Source organism: Sylvia atricapilla, chromosome 17 (assembly GCF_009819655.1).
Source record: "Sylvia atricapilla isolate bSylAtr1 chromosome 17, bSylAtr1.pri, whole genome shotgun sequence".
In the NCBI taxonomy this organism is placed as follows: domain Eukaryota; kingdom Metazoa; phylum Chordata; class Aves; order Passeriformes; family Sylviidae; genus Sylvia; species Sylvia atricapilla.
In genome coordinates this window covers 11,169,011-11,189,313 of record NC_089156.1, presented here as the reverse complement: position 1 = coordinate 11,189,313, position 20,303 = coordinate 11,169,011, and the positions used below count along the sequence as shown (strand labels likewise).

The 20,303-nt window shown below is 42.0% G+C and overlaps 1 protein-coding gene across 3 annotated transcripts in view; it reads right to left on the bottom strand.

Moving 5' to 3' along the window:
* KDM2B (lysine demethylase 2B) overlaps positions 1–20,303 on the bottom strand; it is a 107,338-nt gene that overhangs the window by 83,062 nt on the left and 3,973 nt on the right. For all 3 annotated transcript variants that reach the window (XM_066331689.1, XM_066331691.1, XM_066331690.1), the window contains exons 3-4: positions 19,441–19,519; positions 15,278–15,324 (exon numbers count right to left, since the gene is read on the bottom strand). In XM_066331689.1, the coding sequence (XP_066187786.1) occupies positions 15,278–15,324; positions 19,441–19,519 (126 nt within the window). The remainder of the gene's footprint in view (positions 1–15,277; positions 15,325–19,440; positions 19,520–20,303) is intronic.

The window sequence follows — 20,303 nt, the reverse complement described above, 5'->3', positions numbered from 1 at the left end:
CAGAGAGCAAAAAACTGCCTTGCATTACTGGATACTGTAAACTGCTGAACATTTCCAATTCCAGTCATCACCAGTGGGGATGAAAGCATTAAATGCCACAGAGGAGAGGAGGGAGCTCCCACTTTGGATCTCTCAAGGAAAACTGGAGGCCATACTTTCAGCTCCTCGAGTGGCAGACATACAAGTCTCATTAGCACCAGAATGTTGAGCAGCAGTTTCAGTCGAGCCTTCAGCTTTACACAGATTAATCCACAGTCTTCTCTTTGGCCAACTGGAAGGTTTCACCTCTCCCAGCAATTTCATCATCCTAATTAGCAGTTCATTTGTGTGTGAGCGAACAGGAGCCCATGAGAGACATGCCTCATTTCCAGGAGAGGATTCCAACAAACAAACTCTCAATGCTTCCAAAAAATCTCTCCTAAACAATTTTCACCGCCGAAGAAATAACTCAAAATAAATTGCATTAATACAAAATGTAGGGCTGATATGCACCATCAGAGGGAATTATTAATAATTACAGCACCTGGCCCATCGTGTGCTTGGGAGCAGTATTTCAGCAAGAGTGATAGCTTGGATTGCTGCTCTCCATTACAAACATCCTTAGGCCCTGATAGCAATGACAGTGACAGATGTGATAATGATTCTGCAAAGGAACTCAAGACCATAAAGCTTTAAAATCAAAAAGGAAAATTTATATAGTGTAAATCTGGAATAGTCCCACCAGCCTGTCAGTCAAACTCCTCATTCCAAGGCCAGGGAACAGGAGCCCAGCTTTGGGCTGGGTTTTGGACTGTCTGGAGTGTTGCCACCTTGAGGCAGGATGGGGAGAGTTTAGTCATGTGTGAAAAAGCACAAGAATCCTTAAATTTGGCATCTGCATGTCTGAAACAACATACATAAAACCTAGTTATGGGTTGGAGGGGTTTGGTGTGTTTTTTGTAACTGTAAGTTTTACTATCTAGAGGAATGGTCTTTTTTCAATTCCACGGGTTAGCAGCTGGGGTGGAGTCCTGTTAAACAGGCCCCCATTGAAAGGCATCCTGATCTCTGCTTCCAGAACCTGGGATCAAAGCAATGGCTACAGCCCAGAAGGGTTAAGGACACAGATGCTGAAAAATTGTATTTGAAGGGCTGCATGGCTGAGCCTGGGATCTGCCATATTTTAGTCTAGGTTTGATCTCATCTTTGCTGGAAGCAACCTTGTAGAGCCTCTCAATTATCCTTTCCAAAAGAAAAATCAGCAGTTACCTGATGAATTAAGAGTATGAGGAGCAGTTCAATAGCAGGTTTGTTAAATGAACACAATTATCAATTACAGGCAGAAGAGTTTAAGATTTGAATTGATAATCTCTTGACTTCCAAATTAAAGAGTAATTTGAGGGGATGTTTTTCTCTTAAGCCACAGTACTGTCAAACAAGCCCATACATAATGATTCTTGGAGTACTGCTCACAGAATTTGAGATGTATAATTACAGGTTCAAATCCTGGTGTTCACTGCCCACTGCACAGCAGCTCTGGCTCACTGCCAGCTTTATCTCTTCTGTCCTGAAAAGATTCAGCTCTTTCTTTTATCTCCTGTTCCTAGTACAAGGTGAAAAAATATCATCTAGGAGAGTAAAGAGCAAGGGAAAGAAAGAAGCACACAGAGGCCCAAAAAAGGGATGGCAGGCTGAGAGATCTCAGGTCAGGCTGGATTTCTGAGCAGCTTCACACACATTTTACCATGATCTATTTCTGTTAACCAGTTCCTAGGCATCCCCTTACCACATTCTCACCATGTTCTCAAAGAAAGGACCCCATTCAGCCCGGGGCAGCCCAGCAGCTCCCAGCAGGATCCCAGTGACCCTGGCAGGATCCCAGTGACCCTGGCAGCCTCTTGCCCTCCTTCCCACCTGTCCCTCACTTCAGCTCATCACCCACTGGACATGGATTAACAGACACCTGGAACCCTGACAAAGCCTCTCACTGCTGACAGGGAAGCTTCAGTGCACTGTGCACCACTTCACCCTTGATTTCCCTGGATGTTTTTCCAATAGAACTCTGGACTGGGCAATGTGGGATTAAGAGGCACTGCTTCATCTCTGGCAGCAGATGTGACTCAGAGGCAGGGTGGTGATGCTGGGGGGTTTTACAGCCTAAAGAAACATCTTCTCCTGCTGCTTGCTCGTGGAGCAGAAGTGAATCCCCAAAGGATCACAAAGACAGTAACTAAGAAACAAGCTAGTGCCATCTCTGACAAGGGGAACAGACAACAGCAAGAAGGAGACAGAAGAATCAATTGCTAGGTGAAAAAAAAATCCATCAGGATGAGCTACAGAAGAACTTAAAACCTTAAAAACATACCAAATTACTCCAGCCCATATATTAGTAAAATCCCCATTAAAATTAAGGGGACAATATATATAATATATTAGCATATATAGCATATATCAGCATATATAATATAACATAGCATATATAATATCAGTTCCCTTTATTTAGAGGCCTAATCACCAATATACTGTAAGGATTCTAATAGATTCAGTTGTACAACATTTCTATATATTGTAATATATTTTTTCACATAGAAATGAACACCTGTAGGAAAAACAACTTGTGCAGGGTCTCTGCCTCCCACTGCCCACCCTGGACAGGTTGGTTTGGTACAGGGTTGGTCTTTTCTGTTCTGGGCTCCTGGGTAAAACAAGAGCAACAGTGAAGCAAACCTTGTCCCCTTCTCAGAGAGAGAACTGCCCTCCAGAAATGCAGGCTACAGAGGCACCTTGCCTGCACCAGGAAATGATATCCCAAATCACAGCTCACCAAGCCCACCCCAGACACTTGGGGAATGAAGGGCTCCAGCTCTGAAGTCATTCAGCAAAGCTCCTGTTGATCTCCCCTGCAGAGTTTGCACCCACACTTCCCCTTCACATATAGAATACAGTAACAATTTTCCAGAGAGGGAGCAGGGAATGGGAAATGCTGGGACTATAATAATTCCCTCTGTTGTCCAACAGCTGCCATTTCTTCTTTCTAACAAGTGCAACACTGCCTTCCCCTGCACTGAGCTTCAGGTTATCCAAGCTGCCAGACTCCAGCCTTTCAGCACGGCCTATCCTTTCCTGTGACGTGGATTTAGCTTGGATATTTGGAGCAGTGGAAGCAAGGCAAACATGAACCACACAGCAGAGTATGAGAAATGCACAGGAGGTGTGAATCAGAGCTGCAAAATGACACCAGAGTTTTCTAGGCTGTGGTCTCTTCCCCAGCACAGCACCAGCAGGAAAAGGTGCAACTCCCCCACGGCAGAGGAGAGAGGAAATGTCCTTTCTGTAAGAATGATTATCATTAAGAGGATAAAGCTACCTTGGGGAATTATTTTAACCCTCTGTGGCTGAATTGAGATCTGTGCTGAAGGTACAATATAGTGTTGACAACCAGAAACCAACCTCCAGTGCCGAGGGACCGGCCCGCCGGTCCTGCCTAATCTTCATGCCTCTTACGAGGAAAAAAAAATCCTTGGTTTGTAAAGCAGGATTTTTGGCAGAGCCTCAGGAAATCTGCCAGCCTCGCTAGCGGGTTAATTGTACCTAAAGACTGAGGCTTTGACTTGCATCCCAGTTAATCCCCCCGGAGCTCCCGGAGCTGGAAGCACGTATTCTTCTGTTGCCCACGGGAGACTATTATGATATCCCCTGCTAACTGGGAGGGATGTGAATCCGAGCAGAAAGTCCTCGCTCGAGTATTCCCGACACCCGCTGCCTTTCAGAGGCGAGGTACGAACAAACTAAGAGACACGTCCCGATCCCATCGCTCCCAGTGCCACCAGAGGGCACAGAAGAACAAAGGGAAAGGAGCCCGGACATCGCACACGGCTCTCCCCGACACCTCCACACCCAGCACTTCCCCAGGAAACGCGTTCCCCACGGGGGTACCCCTCTGCAGAGCTCTCTGCCCTCCCTCTGTCCCCCGGGCCACGTCTCTGTCCCCAGCGCCACTGTGGCCGTGCAGCAGGAGCCTCTTGGGTCACAGCATCTCCTCCTCGCCGAGGAGTGAAAGTGCCGAGCCTGGCACGAAGCTGCTTCCCCCGCGGCCCCTCTGCAGGGAAATCATTTCTCATTTGATACAGAAATGCGGAATTGCCAGGACACAACAAAAGGTGTGCGGGGCACGGCCACAGGAACAGCCTGTGCAGCCTCGTCTGCTGTAATGCTACAGCACTGGGCTGGAGAAAGGGCAAATCTTGTGTTTTAGTGGCATTATATGGAATTCATCGGTGTCCTTACACCTACCCAAGCCATAGTTTTTAGTGATTCTTAGAAGCTTCAGACAGTGAAAAGCACATAGAAAAAAAAATTCTTATACAAAGAAGCATTTCACTTCTAATTTTTTATACAGTATCTCAATGCATTAACCTGTAGTATAAGCATACTCCAGGTGGTTGAAAACACAGTTATAGAAAGAAAAAGAATACAAGGTCCAAGAAAAGTGGGACAGGATATAACTTTGGTGAAAATCTTATGGCTTATTCGTCGATCAAATTTAGTTTAAGACCATAAATCATTTCCTAAAATGTCTCAACATATCTCTAACAGCAACAACATAGTAAAATGTTACAAAAATTATAACCTTTCTGCCCTCTGAAACCTCATCATCAACCTCTAACGAGGAAAACTTGATTTCCCTCATACATTGCAATTAGGAAATGGAAGAAGACCTTCGACTACACCCACATCACCAATCAGCATGTGCACTACACCAGCAATTCTGCAGCTCCCTCTGGTCTAGAAGGGTATTTGAAGGTGTCAGAGGGTTGGCAACACCCCCACACATCTTGTACCCACACTTGTGAGAACATCTGAAGAAATATATAGCTATGATTACATCAAACCTCCAAAACATGCTGGTATTCATATATATTTTTTGGTAAAGGCACTACACTCGAAGGTAATTTTGAACTAAGGTACATTGTGACACTAAAGCATCACAAGTACCATAAAATATTTAGGATTTTGGGTGGGATCACTCCAAAACAAGACAGCTCATTTCTAGTCAGGATGAGCTAAAGCAGAGGATAATTATTGCAGAAACACAGTGTGACTATGGGAAGTTTTTCTAAAACAGTTGTTCTGCTTGATTTTCCCTTGTGGACAATTCGTCTTTAAATCCACCTGTAGACAGAGGCTTTGAGATGCCTGTGACCACACCAACATCACTTCAATTTCACTTTCAAGTCCTGACATCACGGAAATACATTCTCTTGAGAAGTTGTATTTTTGTTGCAATGTTCATTCAAAGGTGATTTATTGTTTATAAGTTATATATTGTTTATAACAATATATAAACACGAAATCTGGACACGAAAATGACTGTTTTTAGCAAAACTGTATTAGTTTAACTAAGTTTTTTTTTAAGAGTTTGCCTGTGTTAGGCAAAGGACAAACTTAAAGAGAGCTCAAACAGGAAGTTCAACTCTAAAAATAGAACTGGTTCTACTTCCAAAATGGCAAGTCAGCGGACGTGCTAAACATAGGCAAGTGAGTGTTATAATATTTCATTTTTACTTCTAGGAGAGAAAAAAAGCATAATGAGAGAGCATCAAATGTCTTCTTTTAATTTATTTTATTACACAGAAACCCCAATCGTGGCTCAAAGCTCACTCACTTGGCACTTCTGAGGCACAGAGCCCCAGTGGAAACTTAGGACAAAGGTGGAAGGCTACATCCATCACAGCTTACCCCAGCACTGGTTAGTGCTGAGAGCTAAACAAGCACCAAAAATACAAAAATAATAAATGTATATATATTCCTCCACCTTTCTGCAAGGGAGAAAGATGGTGTGAGTTTTCTGCCAGTTCAACTCCCTGAAGCACCTCAGTACAAGAAAGAGGAACGCCTGTGCCAGCACACAGGAGGGGATGGGAGAGCAATGCCAGAAGTGAGCAGAGAAGGGAGAGAATGAGCAAGGCGCCAATTTGGAGTTGCTTAATTGGTATGGCAAAAAAAGCCAATTGTTGGGTGCAATAGGGAGCACAAGGAACAGAGACACTTCCCCTGGTCACATAATAGGCAGCAGCAGCAAAACTAGAGGCCAGTTTAGATGACAAAGAGATGGTCTGGCACCAGAGCCTGGTACTGGTATTAAAGGGAGAAGTTTCTATTTCCAGTCTATTGGCAACACTGGGTAAGTTTTAACCTCTGTCTGCCCTAGGTCCTGGTTTCATGATACAAACTGTTCACCAATACTCAAGAAACTGATGAGGCTTAAATAATTTTTTAAAGCAGGGTCAGCTGCCTGCCTGCTTTTTAAAGCAGAGTCTGCTGCTTCCCAGCACAGTTCCACAAACATCAGGGGAAGGATGTGCAGCAGCACCAGCTCTGTGGTGACACCAACCACAGCCCCAGCTCCCTCCTGCTATTAGAGACTGCAGCTTTTCTTCTTAAACAATAAGCTGTTTAAGAGGCACAAAACCAGTGAGTGTTAAATGAAGCAACATCCTCTGGAAGTCTGCAATACAACACTTTAATAGACAGAGATTTCCATTTTATTCATGCACTGCTCCACCTTAACACTGGTGGATGCCAAAGTCCCAAAGGGTTCCTTCAGAGCTGCTGCAAACCAGTTCAATTTTCAACAAACTAAAGTCCTCAGACTGTAGGAAAATCACTAATGGAACCTTCACTTGAAAAAAAATCCATTTAGAAACTTCGCTGTCTAGTTACTGATTTTAATTCTGTGCAGCTCCACAACTGTGTAATTCTTCCTAGCCCTGAGCTAACGTGGAGGAGGTCAGAAATCCCATTAGGCTCTCTGACTGACATACTGGACTGCTGGGGTCCCACAGGGAAGGGACAGATTCCATGGGAAACAAAAAAACCACCCCCACCTGTCAAGTCCTACTGGTCCTGATTACAACAAAATGTGTTGATCTCTCCATCACTATTGGTTCATGGTTGGAAAGAGTATCCTAAGAGCACTTGCTCAAGTCTGGAAGGATTTACCTGTACTTCCTCACAAACTTCTGTGGAATTAGGGAGTAGAACAAGTTCTGTTCTACAGCAGCCTCCTCAAGGCAAGAGGGATACAGAGAAAACAGGAGAGGTCGCTCAAGGGAAAAGAAAGAAAGAGAAAAAGAAAAAAGTACAAAGACAAAGGATGAGTCAATAAACTTCCAGTGCTGTACTTTGGAAAGAGAAACCTACTAGACAGAATTGGAATCAATCATTTCAGTGAAATAGCACATTATATTTTATGTTATTTTACTTTTATTGTCCAGATGTTTCCTCTTTGCAGGACTCAAATTTAAAAATAAATGCAGCAGCTAGGAGCCTGTTCAGCTCATACCAACAGTCCTTATAAACCCCTTTGTTGACAGACCATTGGTTTGACTCCATCTGAGCTTACAAGCACTGGGAAATTATCATTTTCAGTGCTAATATTTATTTGCTGATTTGAGGCCTGACTTAGCACATTTCCCATTTTAGAGCATGAACCATGTTGACAGGCCCGACAGCATGACTGTGAGCAATTTGGAATTTGACTTTAAAAACAAAGCATTTTTAAAAAATAGTGCGAGTTTTTAAAGCAAGCTTTGGTCACAAAACAACACGACGGAGGAAACAATTTATTTTTATGGACTGGATCTCAAACACATGTTTCTGAATAACATCTGAGAGAAATCAGTGGGGCCCTGATGAAAGCTGCTTTCTGATTCTCCATTTTTCCTCTTGGAAAGTTTGTAGGCAGGTACATAACCCAGCTCGCTGAAAACACAGGGTTTGGGTTTGTAGCCTCAGATCAATGGGAATAGCAGTGACATGTAATTATTTCACAGTCACTTGTGAGGAACATCCAAGTTCTGCCTCCTCCTGCAGGGAGCCATCCCTATCTCCCGCTTCAAGGTGCTCTTGGATCCTCTGCTGCTCTCAGCTGTCAGAGACACGTAGGTCTCTTGTGGATCTGAGTCCCTTGATGAGCCCAGGGTGTGACCTGCAGGGTCCAAAGGCTGAGGGACCCTCAGTCAGAATTCTCACAACCTGAGGAACACGTTCTCAAGTTGGTATAAAATTACACAGACATTGGCCTTCCAAAGTATGGATGTTTCATTAACTCAATTTTCTTAATATTCCAACAGTCCCACTTACATGAAAAGAACAAAAGCAGAACCCAGAAAGCAGGCCAGGTGCAGATCACACAGTGGGGCACAAAACCCCCATGAGAAATAAGAGGAGAAATCTGACATGGAAATATTTCATCCAAGCACCACCCCTCCCATGAGATCAGTGATGACTCCTCTCCCCAGAACAGCCTGGTCCAGTGTGTTTTGAAAAACGCATTATTTGGGCCCCAGGAGCAGAGCACAGACCTCGCTGCTTCCTCCTTGTCCCTCCACACAAGACTCCTGGAGACACAGCAGTTAATGACTCCTGACTCAGCTCTCCTGCTCTTCCCAACGTGGCGTTCCCATTCACAGGACAAATCCCCACACCAGGGGAGAACCATACATCTTAATCAAGACTTAGATGCAAGTCTGGGGGCAGACTTTTGCACTTCCTTTGAGCAGCCAGTTTAATTTTGGGAAGTGCTCTTTACAACAGAGCCTCTCTAATGAGCCTCCCTCCTAACTCCTCTCGGGCTCCAATTTCACAACTTCCTTGAAACAAATGGAGCGTTGCTCTATAGAAAAAGCAACACTGGGTCCCTATTCAGCAGAAATGATGGAAAGTTTTCTGAGCTGCAGTGTGTGGCTGCTTTGTCCTCCTTTTGTATCTACACAGCTAATTTTCTTTCACAGGATGGAGAACTGTACATTGATTAAGACAAAATTTCCCCTACTTGCCCGCAGACCACACTACAAGCCTCTCGACTTGCTTTGTAGTTGGATGTGAATTCAACCATGATACAATTTTCAGAACAGATCAATTGGAGAGGAGCAGCAAACACGCAGGAGGAATGGACCAAAAAAATCACTAGGAAGCAGCTACTCAGGGACACTTCTCTGATCTGCTTTCAGCTTTTTGGAGTGCTGCCGACAAAAAGCTGAACATTTGCACAGCCAGCTCAGGGACCATTGTGCTGACACACCACAAGAAATGTATGCTAATGTAAAAGGAGTGTTTTACATGGTCTCTGCCCTCCCTCCTGCCTTTACCCACCTGACCTGCAGTCACCACCAGCACCACAATTTTCTCTTCCATGGAAACACAGCTCATGATTCTTGATTCAGTACTGAATGAAATTTATACATGTGTATGTGTATACATCTACAGAGGTGTGTACAGGTTTTTTATAGATATATAAAACATTTTGCAAAGCCAGAATAAGTATTACCTATAATGTTTATATCTCTTTCTATTCCTTTTTCAATATCACCTGCTTCCAGAAGCATGGGTTAGAGGGGTTCTTGTCACTCTGTGAAGTACCTGGCATATTCTCATTTTAGCTGGAATTCCTGAGGAATACAGCAGTGTGTGTATTTAAGAGAACAAAAATGGCTGGATGAAAGATGCAGAGGCTTACATAGCTTATGGCTGTTAGGTACATTTGATGGACAGCAATCCTTTCTGTCCCAACTGAATTTAAATTATTTACATCAGCCTGCTGACATTAACTAGTCAGGGAACTTGTTCCTCCCCACCACAGTCCCTGCACAAAGAGGCCATGGCTTGCTACATTCATGACATCATTTACAGTTTACAGGAAAACTAGAAATTGAGACTCCCCAAATTCTGATTTTAGCAGATCACTTCACTTTTCAGCCTGGCTCCCTCCTGGGAGAACAGAATCACACCTTTGTGCACCACTACACTGCAGATTTGCAGCTCCTCCTAGGATGAGGAAAATGTTGCAATACCAAACTTCACAAACCTGGCTTAGGGCTCTCCTCTGTGAGGAAAAAAAAAAAAAAATCTAAACAGCCAGGGAAATACTTCTTTTCAGGTCTGATTTCATCCACTGATGTTAAAGAAAGCTCAGAACCTCACTTGAGTGCACCATGATGCACTTAGTGAATAAACCATGAGCAGATGTGTAACAGCACTTCCTCCAGAACCTGTCAGCAGCACGAGGGAAGGCTGACCTGCCCTTGCAGTGCCAACCACCCCCATTTATAGGACCTTTCCCTTGAAAATGCCTCAGGGATTTAATAACGTAATTTATTCTATTATCTTGCTCCACTGACACCATGATTATAAACTCATAGTTGAGGCAGAGACCTTCACATATATTTCTTTAAACAGTCAATTTGCAACTGAAATTTTTGGCTCAGCTCCTGTTCTTTTGGTGTTTCTAATGAGAAGGCAAATCCCGGCAATAATCAAGTATTTCTTCAGCTACTCCCACCAAAGAAAGCAACAGGATATGTAGAGCCTTGGTTTTCCTTTCACCCTTTGTCTTGAGATCAAAGCCTGCTGCCAGGTCTTTAGGGATTTGACAGAATCACAGGAATCAAATATGGAAATGACCTATTAGGTCCATCTTGTGCATCATCTCCTTGGGCAGATGAAGATTGCCCTTTGCAACAGTTACTGGAGCTTGTTTATGTGTGCTCTTTACTGCCATACCTCAATTAAATTAAATTAAACTAAATTAAAGCTTTGCTGCTTTCACCTTTTTTGGATTCTTTATACAAGACAAAAACACCAAAACCTTTCAATGCAGTTTGTGAACACAGCAACCAAACACTTCCTAAGCTTGTGAGCATCAGGACCCAGTCCAGTCTACAGCAGCAGATTTTAATAGCAAATTGCATGTCTGATGACACATCCTCTGCTGCTCCTACACTTTTTTTTTTTTTTAATTCTATAAATAAACCCGGAGTGAGTTAGTTAAATAAAATCAATCAGTGAGTTGATGTTGGTTGTTAGACCACCCCATGAATAGTCTAAGTCCTGTACTTGCACTGTTCCCACTGATACAATGCCTGGCTGGGCACGGTGAATTCCATAGGACAATGCTGCTGATCCTACAGAAGTGACCGCTGTGGTCACAACTTTAACCTCTTCAGCCCAGAGATCACAATAACCCAAAGTCTCTTTTCTTTTTTACAATGCTCAGCATGTTTGAAATCTCCCCTTTTGCCACTTGCTGGGATTGCAAGCTCCACTTTGGGGGTGCACAACAAATACCTACCCTGGCACACAAAGCTACACCAGCCCAGAGAGGGAGGAGGTGGTGCACATCATAGATCCAGCACCACTGTCATTCATTTAGTTTATTTACTTTATTTAGGTGCAAGTGTAAAAGCTGGGATTCAACAGCCTTAGCCAGTGGGCCTGTGGCAAGCAAACTGAAAATAGGTCAGCTAAAAATTAGAAATAAAAGCAAATACATCCAGATTGGCCAGTACTGTTTAGAAAGAGACACAGTGCTTGTGCAGGGCCTGCACACCCACCCAGGGAGACAAAGGCAGTGCAGAGTCACAGAAAAGCAGATACTCCTCTAAATCAACCAGTGGTGATCCAAGAAAACCTCTAAAAATAACCCAATAAAAATAAGTAATCAGAGATAGAGCAAGGAAACCAGAGTGATAGACTGAGGCACACATCCATGAGCATTTCCTCTTTCTCTCTCCCTTACATGGTTCACAGCTTCCAAAAGTATTCAGGGCTGCCAGCTTCAGATTGTGTGATCTCCATGAATGATAATATAAAGACAAAATTCAAACAAATGACAAAATGGAATGCTTTGGTTTTCTGACATCAAAGACTAAAACAAATGACTGCATTCAGTCCCTGAATTCAGGAGTGGTAAAGGTCGGAGAGGGTCCACAGTGACCAGGGAAGCCCTGGCTTTCAGCAGCTTGCTGAGCAAGGCAGTCACCTTTCTCCTTGCTCAGCCCCAGGCAAGTGATTCCCCTTGTTCTGCAGAGTGTTTGGCATAAAACTCTCACACAGGTACTTAGGTGCAGAGAGTGGAGCTGACAATCTGGGAAAAAACACTTTTGCTTTTCTGCCCATCTCTGACAGGCACCCCTATGACAGGCACACAAGTTTTTGTGCAGATGTGGCAGATGTTTAAAGGCACTCCAAGAAGGCAAGTGACCTTCAATCAAATTTTAAATCAGCTTATGAAGAGATGGCAGTGACATTCTCCTCTTCAAAATTATCACTCAAACCTGCCTTATGCAATGAAATTACAAATCTTAAGAGTTATTAAATTACAAAAGAACTTTACATCTTTCAAGAGTTGTCTCAAGTTCCTGAGCAGGCCAGGAATTCCTTTCCACTTCTCCATTTGTATTCTTGGCTCCCAGCCATTTCAGAGATGAGACATTTCCAACTGCTGAAATTATTCCCTCAGCTCAGGTTTTACAGAGCATCCAGGATATGGCTCAGAGGGAGGTGGGAGTCTGGTTATAGCCATGGGATGGGGCTGTAAAGTAAAGCTGCTGTAGGGCAGAGTGGTTCATGCACACACATTACACACGGGTGCACATCAGGCACCCGTGGCAGAAACAGGAGGTCATGAACATCACCAAACTAAATTGCAGCTGGTTGCTGCATTTTTTAATCCAGGAAAACAGAAAAACTCATCAAGCAATGGCAGTGTTTCTCTGGAAGTCTGACAGAAGACTAAAAAAGAGACACCTAAGCTCAGGTAAACACAAACAACAATCAAAAAACCCATCCTTTTTAATTCTCCTTATTATTGCCACAGACTAGTGTTTTCAAAGGGAGATTTAAATTTGTTATTTCCCTGTGATTTCTACGTACTCCCCTGTGAAGATGGTGCAACAGTCACATTAGAAATAGAAAATAAAATTTCAGCAGAGTTTGAGACCGAAGGCTCATTAACCTCCCATGGAATTTGTGTGCTTTGGATAAAGCCAGCACCAGGTCCTTAAAGGGTTCTGTGACAAATGTGCTTCCCCTGATTCAAAGAAAAGAGAACAAATGAGAGGTTTAAAAAGCACCAGCAAACTATGATGATGAGCACTTAAAAACCCAACAAGTTTACACAGAACACAACATTTTTCCGACTGTTCTCTCTCTGTTGACTCCCACACACAATCAGATGCAGAGAGTTATGATCATTCCATTTCACATTCACCAAACATCCTTCCCTCCCCAAGTTCAGCAAGAGATTGAATAAGTTTTAAAAACACCAAGTGTTGGAAATGCAAACCTGAAAGTTCAGGAAGATCTGAGAGATCTGCTAGAAAAATGCCGGGACAATGACGTATCAACATCTCCAGTGACAGGAGATGTTAATAAAACAAGACTTTTTATGTCCTTTATTTGAACATTAGGTAGTGAGTGTAGCACATGTAACCTAAAACTAGAAAAAGATAGCAGCAATGATATGCTATAGGAAGATGCTCACTAGTGTTTCCAGAAATACTGAGTAGATAATTTTAAAATTTGGCATGGAGACAGGAATTCCCCCATGTGCTCTCAGTATCAATGTGACTGTTCCACCCAGCACAAATTCCACGGCGAGAAAAATGATTTGCCACAAGAACTGTGATTTTTCAGGTGCAACTTACAATGCATTTCATTTCCCAAATATTTTAGATCTTTGGAATCAAAATTTCCACCTGTGATGCCAGAAGTCATCAATTGTATTATGAAAAGGGCAGGTGACAATGTTCTGGACCACATTATGGGCTCAGCACAATGGCTCCAAAGGGAGTTTGCTCAAACATGATGTAAAAGGGCTCATGATGTGATGTCTGGCCAAGAGCAGGTACAGGAATTGCTGATCCAGCTGTGAGCAGGCATGCTCTTACATTAAACTTAATGTCAAAGTAATTACAAATGTTATTTCTGCTCCATTGTTTCATAAATGCAATTTTATTTATAAATATCCTCCCGCTTTGGTGGCCATGTACACAGGAATCTCCACCCCCTAATACTTCAAAGGACATCAATCTTGAGGAAATACAACTCCCACACTTTGACTGTTATACAGGAAAAACACTGTTGTTATGCAACACTACTCTGTTCCAAAACATCTCAACGTCAGCCCCTCAGCTCCAGCAGCCTCAGAGACAGAAATGACAATTTATCAGCCATGGAACAAATTCAGAAAACTGCAACAGGCTCCAGCTAATTACAGGGTTTATGCTCAAGGCTCCTCCAAAGCAAAAGGGGTTTTTTCTGTACTTGCAAATGTGCACATGCAGGTATTTAGGAAATCCATAAAATTTAGGACTTTATTTTCTAATTTAATGCAGATTGACCACCAAATAGCACTTCCCACACTAGTTCCCAAACATTTTCTGCCAGATATTTGGGGCTTTTTTCCTGTGCTTATAAATGGTCATAAATTAAGCAACATTGTGGAGTTGTTTGTGAAGGAAGGTTATCAGAGATAACCCCTCTCTCACTGATAACCTCAAGTGAGCAGAAATGAGGCACAAGTTCCTCTCCTTTGTTTTTCTTAGCTACATCTTTTCCAGACTTGATATTCCTATTGACTATAAAACTCAAAGAGTAATTTTTAAAAAAACTGGTCTTTAAGAATGCAGCATCTGAGGTAATTTTAAAGATTAACTGCTGCCACAAGACAGGTAAATAAACCCAGTAAATTCTAACTTGCAGGAATGCAGTTAAAGATCTCCAAGAAGGAAAGTAGCCAACACATCCAACATCCAGCTTGCTCCACAGCGACAACTTTATGCAGTGCAGGATCACTATTCAGTAACAATTTCAGATAACAATAAATAACACACCCATCTGCAGTAAAAACAGATTTCAAAGAAGCATAGAGTATCATTTCCTACCGAAAATGTAGCTTTTCTTAGAGATAAAAAACATTTATTTTGCAAAGATTGCTAGGAAACATTTGATGACAGTCACCACTTCTCTGGTTTGTGTCTCATCAAAAGCAGTTAGCTAGGCTTTGTGCTCAGCCTCTCTTCACAACCTTCCCTCAAAGCACCGACCTGGCCTGACACTGATAAATACTGTGGGGAGAGCACAGGCAAAAGGTGATACAGCTCCAGTCACACCTTTTTTACAAACAGATGCTCTACAACAGATTAAAAAAAAAAAAAAGGAACTCGATCAATAGAGCTGCTGCTTTCCAGGATCACAAAAGTGTTTGTAGGACACCTGTTAAGAGCAAAAGCATTCCCTCCCTTCCAAATGGCCAATTATCCAGCATGAGATCGGAGTCCGGTCAGCACAACTACTAATTAGGGTTCTCCCAGCCTTTTTAATTTACAAATTGCTTCTCCATGCCTTCTCCCAGATTCTGAGAGTTATCACAAATGTCTACAAACACAACTGGACAAGTATTTAAAAGCAATTCTGTTCTGTATAGAGTTAATCCAGTGCATTCAAAATAACTCACCCACTAATAGCTTCACATCTCTGACGGTAAAATCCGGGTCAGGCATTCTGTAATTAGCAAAGAAAGCAATGTTAAATACTGTCAAGATAAGTATGGGTACACTCTCATTATCACAATAAAGGAGAAATAAATGTATGGTGCTCTTTGTCTGTAGTCTAGGAGGTGGAATCAGGCAAGGCCTCTCTGAAGTGTGGACAGTGCAAGTCTTAATGACAAGCAAGACATCTTTGCATTGGCAAGTGTACAACAGTTTCTCTACTCACAATCAAAGAGAAGAGGTGTCTTTTCGAGCACTTTTTATCAGTACCAGAGTGGGAGAGAAGGCAAGGGGTTGGCAGTGATTTCAAGAAAATCCTAAATCTTTATAGCTTGTTAAGCAACTCGTGGTGCCTCGTGTCTGTTCCCCAAGGTGAGCATCATCACACTTGCCAAACTGAGGCACAGAGCAGCAAAACGACCTGCTGAAAGCCACATCATCACAGGTTGGGATCATGGCTTGGGAAAAAAAAAATTAATATATATATATAAAGAATTAAAGTCTCTTTGTTTTAATGACTGTTCCAAACCTCCTTGTCTGGCAGAAGACATCCTAGTTGTATTTGGTGGGTTGGGAAATTGTTCAATTCAATTTGGGCTAATTCAGAGCTAAATTAAATGGTAGCATAATTGGTTCAGGGATGTTGATGCATTTACAGGATCACTTCTAACACAGGCAATGTTTTAGGGTGTAATGTAATTAGAGAGTAGCCTGGTCCAGCAAGTGAGCAAGTTCTACATGTCAGGGAGAGAGTAAAATTCTGCAGCACAGAAACTGGATGGAAAAAGAAAACAGAAACAGTAGTGAGGTTTTAAGGGTGATTGACTTCATTTTACTGACAATATTTCACACTTCACGTTGCACAAAAGCTGACTAAGGAATTGTAATGAAAAACAGCCCAGTGGGACCTGCCAGCTCAGTGCTCTGCCCCTCTTGTACTGCCCCAGGTTGAAGATAAACAATTTTCTGCTGGACTTTTGACGTATTTTAGTTGAAAATTAGAACAATCTGGCCCATGGGCAAACAAGCAGAACAATAAGTTTTACTGTTAGAAAAACAGTGAAAGGTAAAGTTTAAAACTGCGTTTACTGGCATGCAGGTATCTTGAGAACTATTTGCCAAATTCTCCTTGTCTACTTTCTTTTTACCCTTATCACCTTTCTCTGGTGGGATGCAGAGGCTGGACAGTATCTTTTGTTAGTTCTCTGCCAACCCTCACATCTTTGCATTTGGCTGTGAGGGCCTCACAGCTTTGGAATTCACTCCCTCTCTGGAATGAAACAGCCTGAATCTACTGACCTTCAGGGTTCATTCAGAGCTCATCTTTTCTTTCCAAGCACTAGAAAGTCAGAAGTAGGGGAAACAGGAACCATTTGTGGGCAACAAGAACATGCCAGGCTTGTCTGCAAATGACACAGCTTGCTTTTATTTGGTGTCAAAAATGCCCAACAATTAGATAGGCAATATTTTTCATATTTGTATAAATCAAATTAAAAATCAACCAAAAGGATTGATAACAAATTTAACCCCGATGGATATGAGCAATTCTGTCCTTTCTGAGAGCTTCAGTAGCAGTCAAAAATAAACATTTACTGAAACTGGAAGAATACAATCCTTTCAAACAAATAAACATGTTTATCTCTCTGGAGAGTAAACCTGGCAGGAATTTTTCTTTGCAGTCTAAGGATATATTAAAAAAAAACAGGAGTGTGATACATAAAAAAAAAAAAAAAAGGAGTATGCTAAGTGAAAAGAATCAGGCCTGAAAACAGCAAGTTTCAAGAACTCATTTTGTAGTTGGGTTGTCTTGGGAAGTCCAGCTTTAATTCCATTCTGCTGCCACAGATGACTGTACTTCAGCTCCAGCCTCACCTGCAAAACTGCCACACTCCCTCTTACACAATTAGGGCTGGTTTGGTACAAAACTGTGACGGCAAAAAAACCCAAACCAACAGTTTTCTTGATTGTCACCAATCATTTGGTTTTCTGTTTATAAATTCAGAATAGCAGCAATGCAAGAAGTGTGCAGAAATGTTTTTCCCTCGATGCTATGCAACTTTCAGACAAATGCATCTTGTGTAAAATCGCCATGAATGCTTCTAAAGATTTCAAATGTCAGAAAAGGTGGTGAGGAATAGAACAGCAGGGTGACTTAACTCCAAAACATGACTGACTACATTGGAGATGTTCAGCAGTCTGTAATAAACAAATTGTGCCTCTAGTTTCCTCAGCCAGGAGAAAAATGCAAACACCTCAGTCTGCATTTGGTGCATTTTAGCAAATGTTTAAAGATTTGCTAGAGAACCTATTCAAATCCTAATGAGGATGAGCTCTGGCCAGCACAGGTATCTGATTAACCACCAAACAATGCAAGAGGACTGCCGTTCAGATAAGAGATAACACCTCTCCAAAGAGCATTCTCTCCCTGAGTTACAATCCTGGAAACAGTCCTCCAAGAAAAACAGCTTCTCTTCTGCTGAGAGATCACAGGGGGGCTTTCCTGCTTTCAGATGTACAAGTAGCAGCTCATGATGGTCAGAAGAGCAGAGAAAAGCAATTTTCAGAGTTTCATTGTAAGGATTTTTCCTCATTCCTCTCATTCCTTGCCATTTCAGAGTACCTCCAAGCACAGTAACCAAACTGTTCAGCTCTGTACATCTGCCAGGCACAGACATTCAGGCTGACTGCTCAGCACAGGCAGAAGTGAGAGCTTCTGTGAATATCAGCAGATATTCAAAACGTCAGAAGTCAAAAAATCATCTTATACATGTATTTTGTAGAACATTGTATCTCAAAAGTCACCCTACATATATCTGGATCACCCAGTCTACCACATCATGATGTTCACAGCCTCCTGTGATGGAAGCTTAGGAATGTTTGTGTCTGCAGGATGAATCTCATTTCTACACTTTTTCAGTTGGAGCACGAGCTGAACTGGTACCGTTGGCACAGCGGGAGCTGAAACATCTTCCCAGTTTTCTTATTGAACTGGGGGGAAATTCCTGTGAACTTCCTCAGACACAGGAGGAGGATCTGGCTGCTGGGAAGGTGCTCCAGTATCTCTGGCCCCTGAACACTCCCCAGCCTCACTGAACAGCTCATGGCTTCTTCAAGAAGAACTTCTTAAAGCTTTTACCACGTGGCCCTCAGGAGCAGCAGTTTAAAACCAGTGCATGCAGAGAGAGACTACTGAGCACTTCTTGTTCAGAGCTCAACATATGAAACTACTTTATTGCATCAGCAGAAGCATCACAGCAGCTCCTGTTTGCTCTTATAGCAAAAGGACACGTGGTTGTCAAACACCCCAAACTCTGCTTAGTCTCTTTCTCTCTTTAAATTATACTGGGGTGGCTTGATTCCTTTAAATTCATAATAGGGACTCCTTGGTCCCCTGAACTGGGAGGTGTTCCACAGCTGGAAACTGAAACTGAGCAAAGCAATGAATCTTTCAAAAAATTGTTTTTCTTTCTTTCAGCAATAGTCAGTTACATGATCCTAATTTCCAAAAGTATCAAGGAACATTCATTTAAACTATGGATTAAATAGAGTTAATGCTTTTAGTACTTCTCTTTTAGACACCATCACTTTCACAAACAAAGTTGCAGGATTCTCTTATTAAAATACCAGATCCTTTATACTGGATATTAACAAAATGCAACCTCAAAAAGGCTCCAGTAATCCCATATTTAACTAGACATTATTAAATATTTACAAAGCTGTAACATTCTGAAGAGACATAATTATAATGGAAAATGACAGGCATCATTAGAATTCCACCTGCAATGAAGGAAAGAATTGAGAAAGAATTGAAGGGTGTTTGTTCTGTCATTACAGCATAGATTGGGTGCAAAAACCTTTGGATTTCATTCCTAACTTTCACTGCTGAACTTATTTTTGACTGTGTAGTACCATGCTGTATGCACTTAACTTTTATAGACTTCATTATCTGCTTGTTTATAAGTGGAAAATAATCATTCCTTCTCTCAAGGGTGCTGACAGTCTTACTAATTGCAATCCATTTTGAGATCATCAAAAGAAATACCAGATACAAGTAGAAAAGCATAATGGTAGAAAGCATGATTTTATAAAAGCATTTATTAATCACCAAAAATTAGTTGTAACTTACTTAATTCCCAGTCCATCCTTATTTCTGAAGATGAGGGGAACTCTGAGAGCTTCTCTTTGCACATACTCAAAAGTAAAATCTGTGAAAATGAATAAGAACAACATCCAAAAGCAATTACAATGGTGTTGGCACTTCACGTTACATTTTCTCAGACTCTCCCCATTTCCCTTTTCTCACCAAAGAACTCTCTATCACCTAAAGAGAAATAGAAAGAGAATGCATATTTTAGATCCAAACCGGAAACCCAATGACAGACAATGCTCTCCCAGCTGCTCCCTATTTTTCCTGTTCACTGATGCACATAAAATAGAAGCCAGTCAGTTTGTCAATTAAGGTCTGTGTTGAAACACCCAGGCTGTAATGAAATACCAAATTAACAGTTAAAAGATAATCCTGACCAAATTACTGCAAATCAGTTTGGTATTTTTTGGGCAAATGTGTACTTTAAAATGTATATCTAAGTTTAGATATTCTAAGTTACACATCTCTAACTCAGATAAATGCATGTTTTCTTCTGAGCATTATGTGGTTCTAGCAGAGAGAGCCCTGATTCTGTGAACACATCATTCTTTTTATGTGGGGGTTACTGTTGGTTTCAAGAGAACAACTTTTCTTTTAATTGATCAGCAGTGTAACTCCAGGAGCTGATAGTCAGATTTTATACAGCTCCTGGCACTTAGGAAGTCTGTGAGAAGTGAATTGTGGGGAGTCACAGTATAACACACAAAGCAAAAATTAAACATAAATTTGTCATGTTAACACTGGCCAGCATTACCTTGTTGCTCCTCTCTGAGGATTACACAGGCCTGGCCTTTCCTGGGGGTTTCTCTATGCAAGGTCTGACACAATAGCAGTGATTTGGG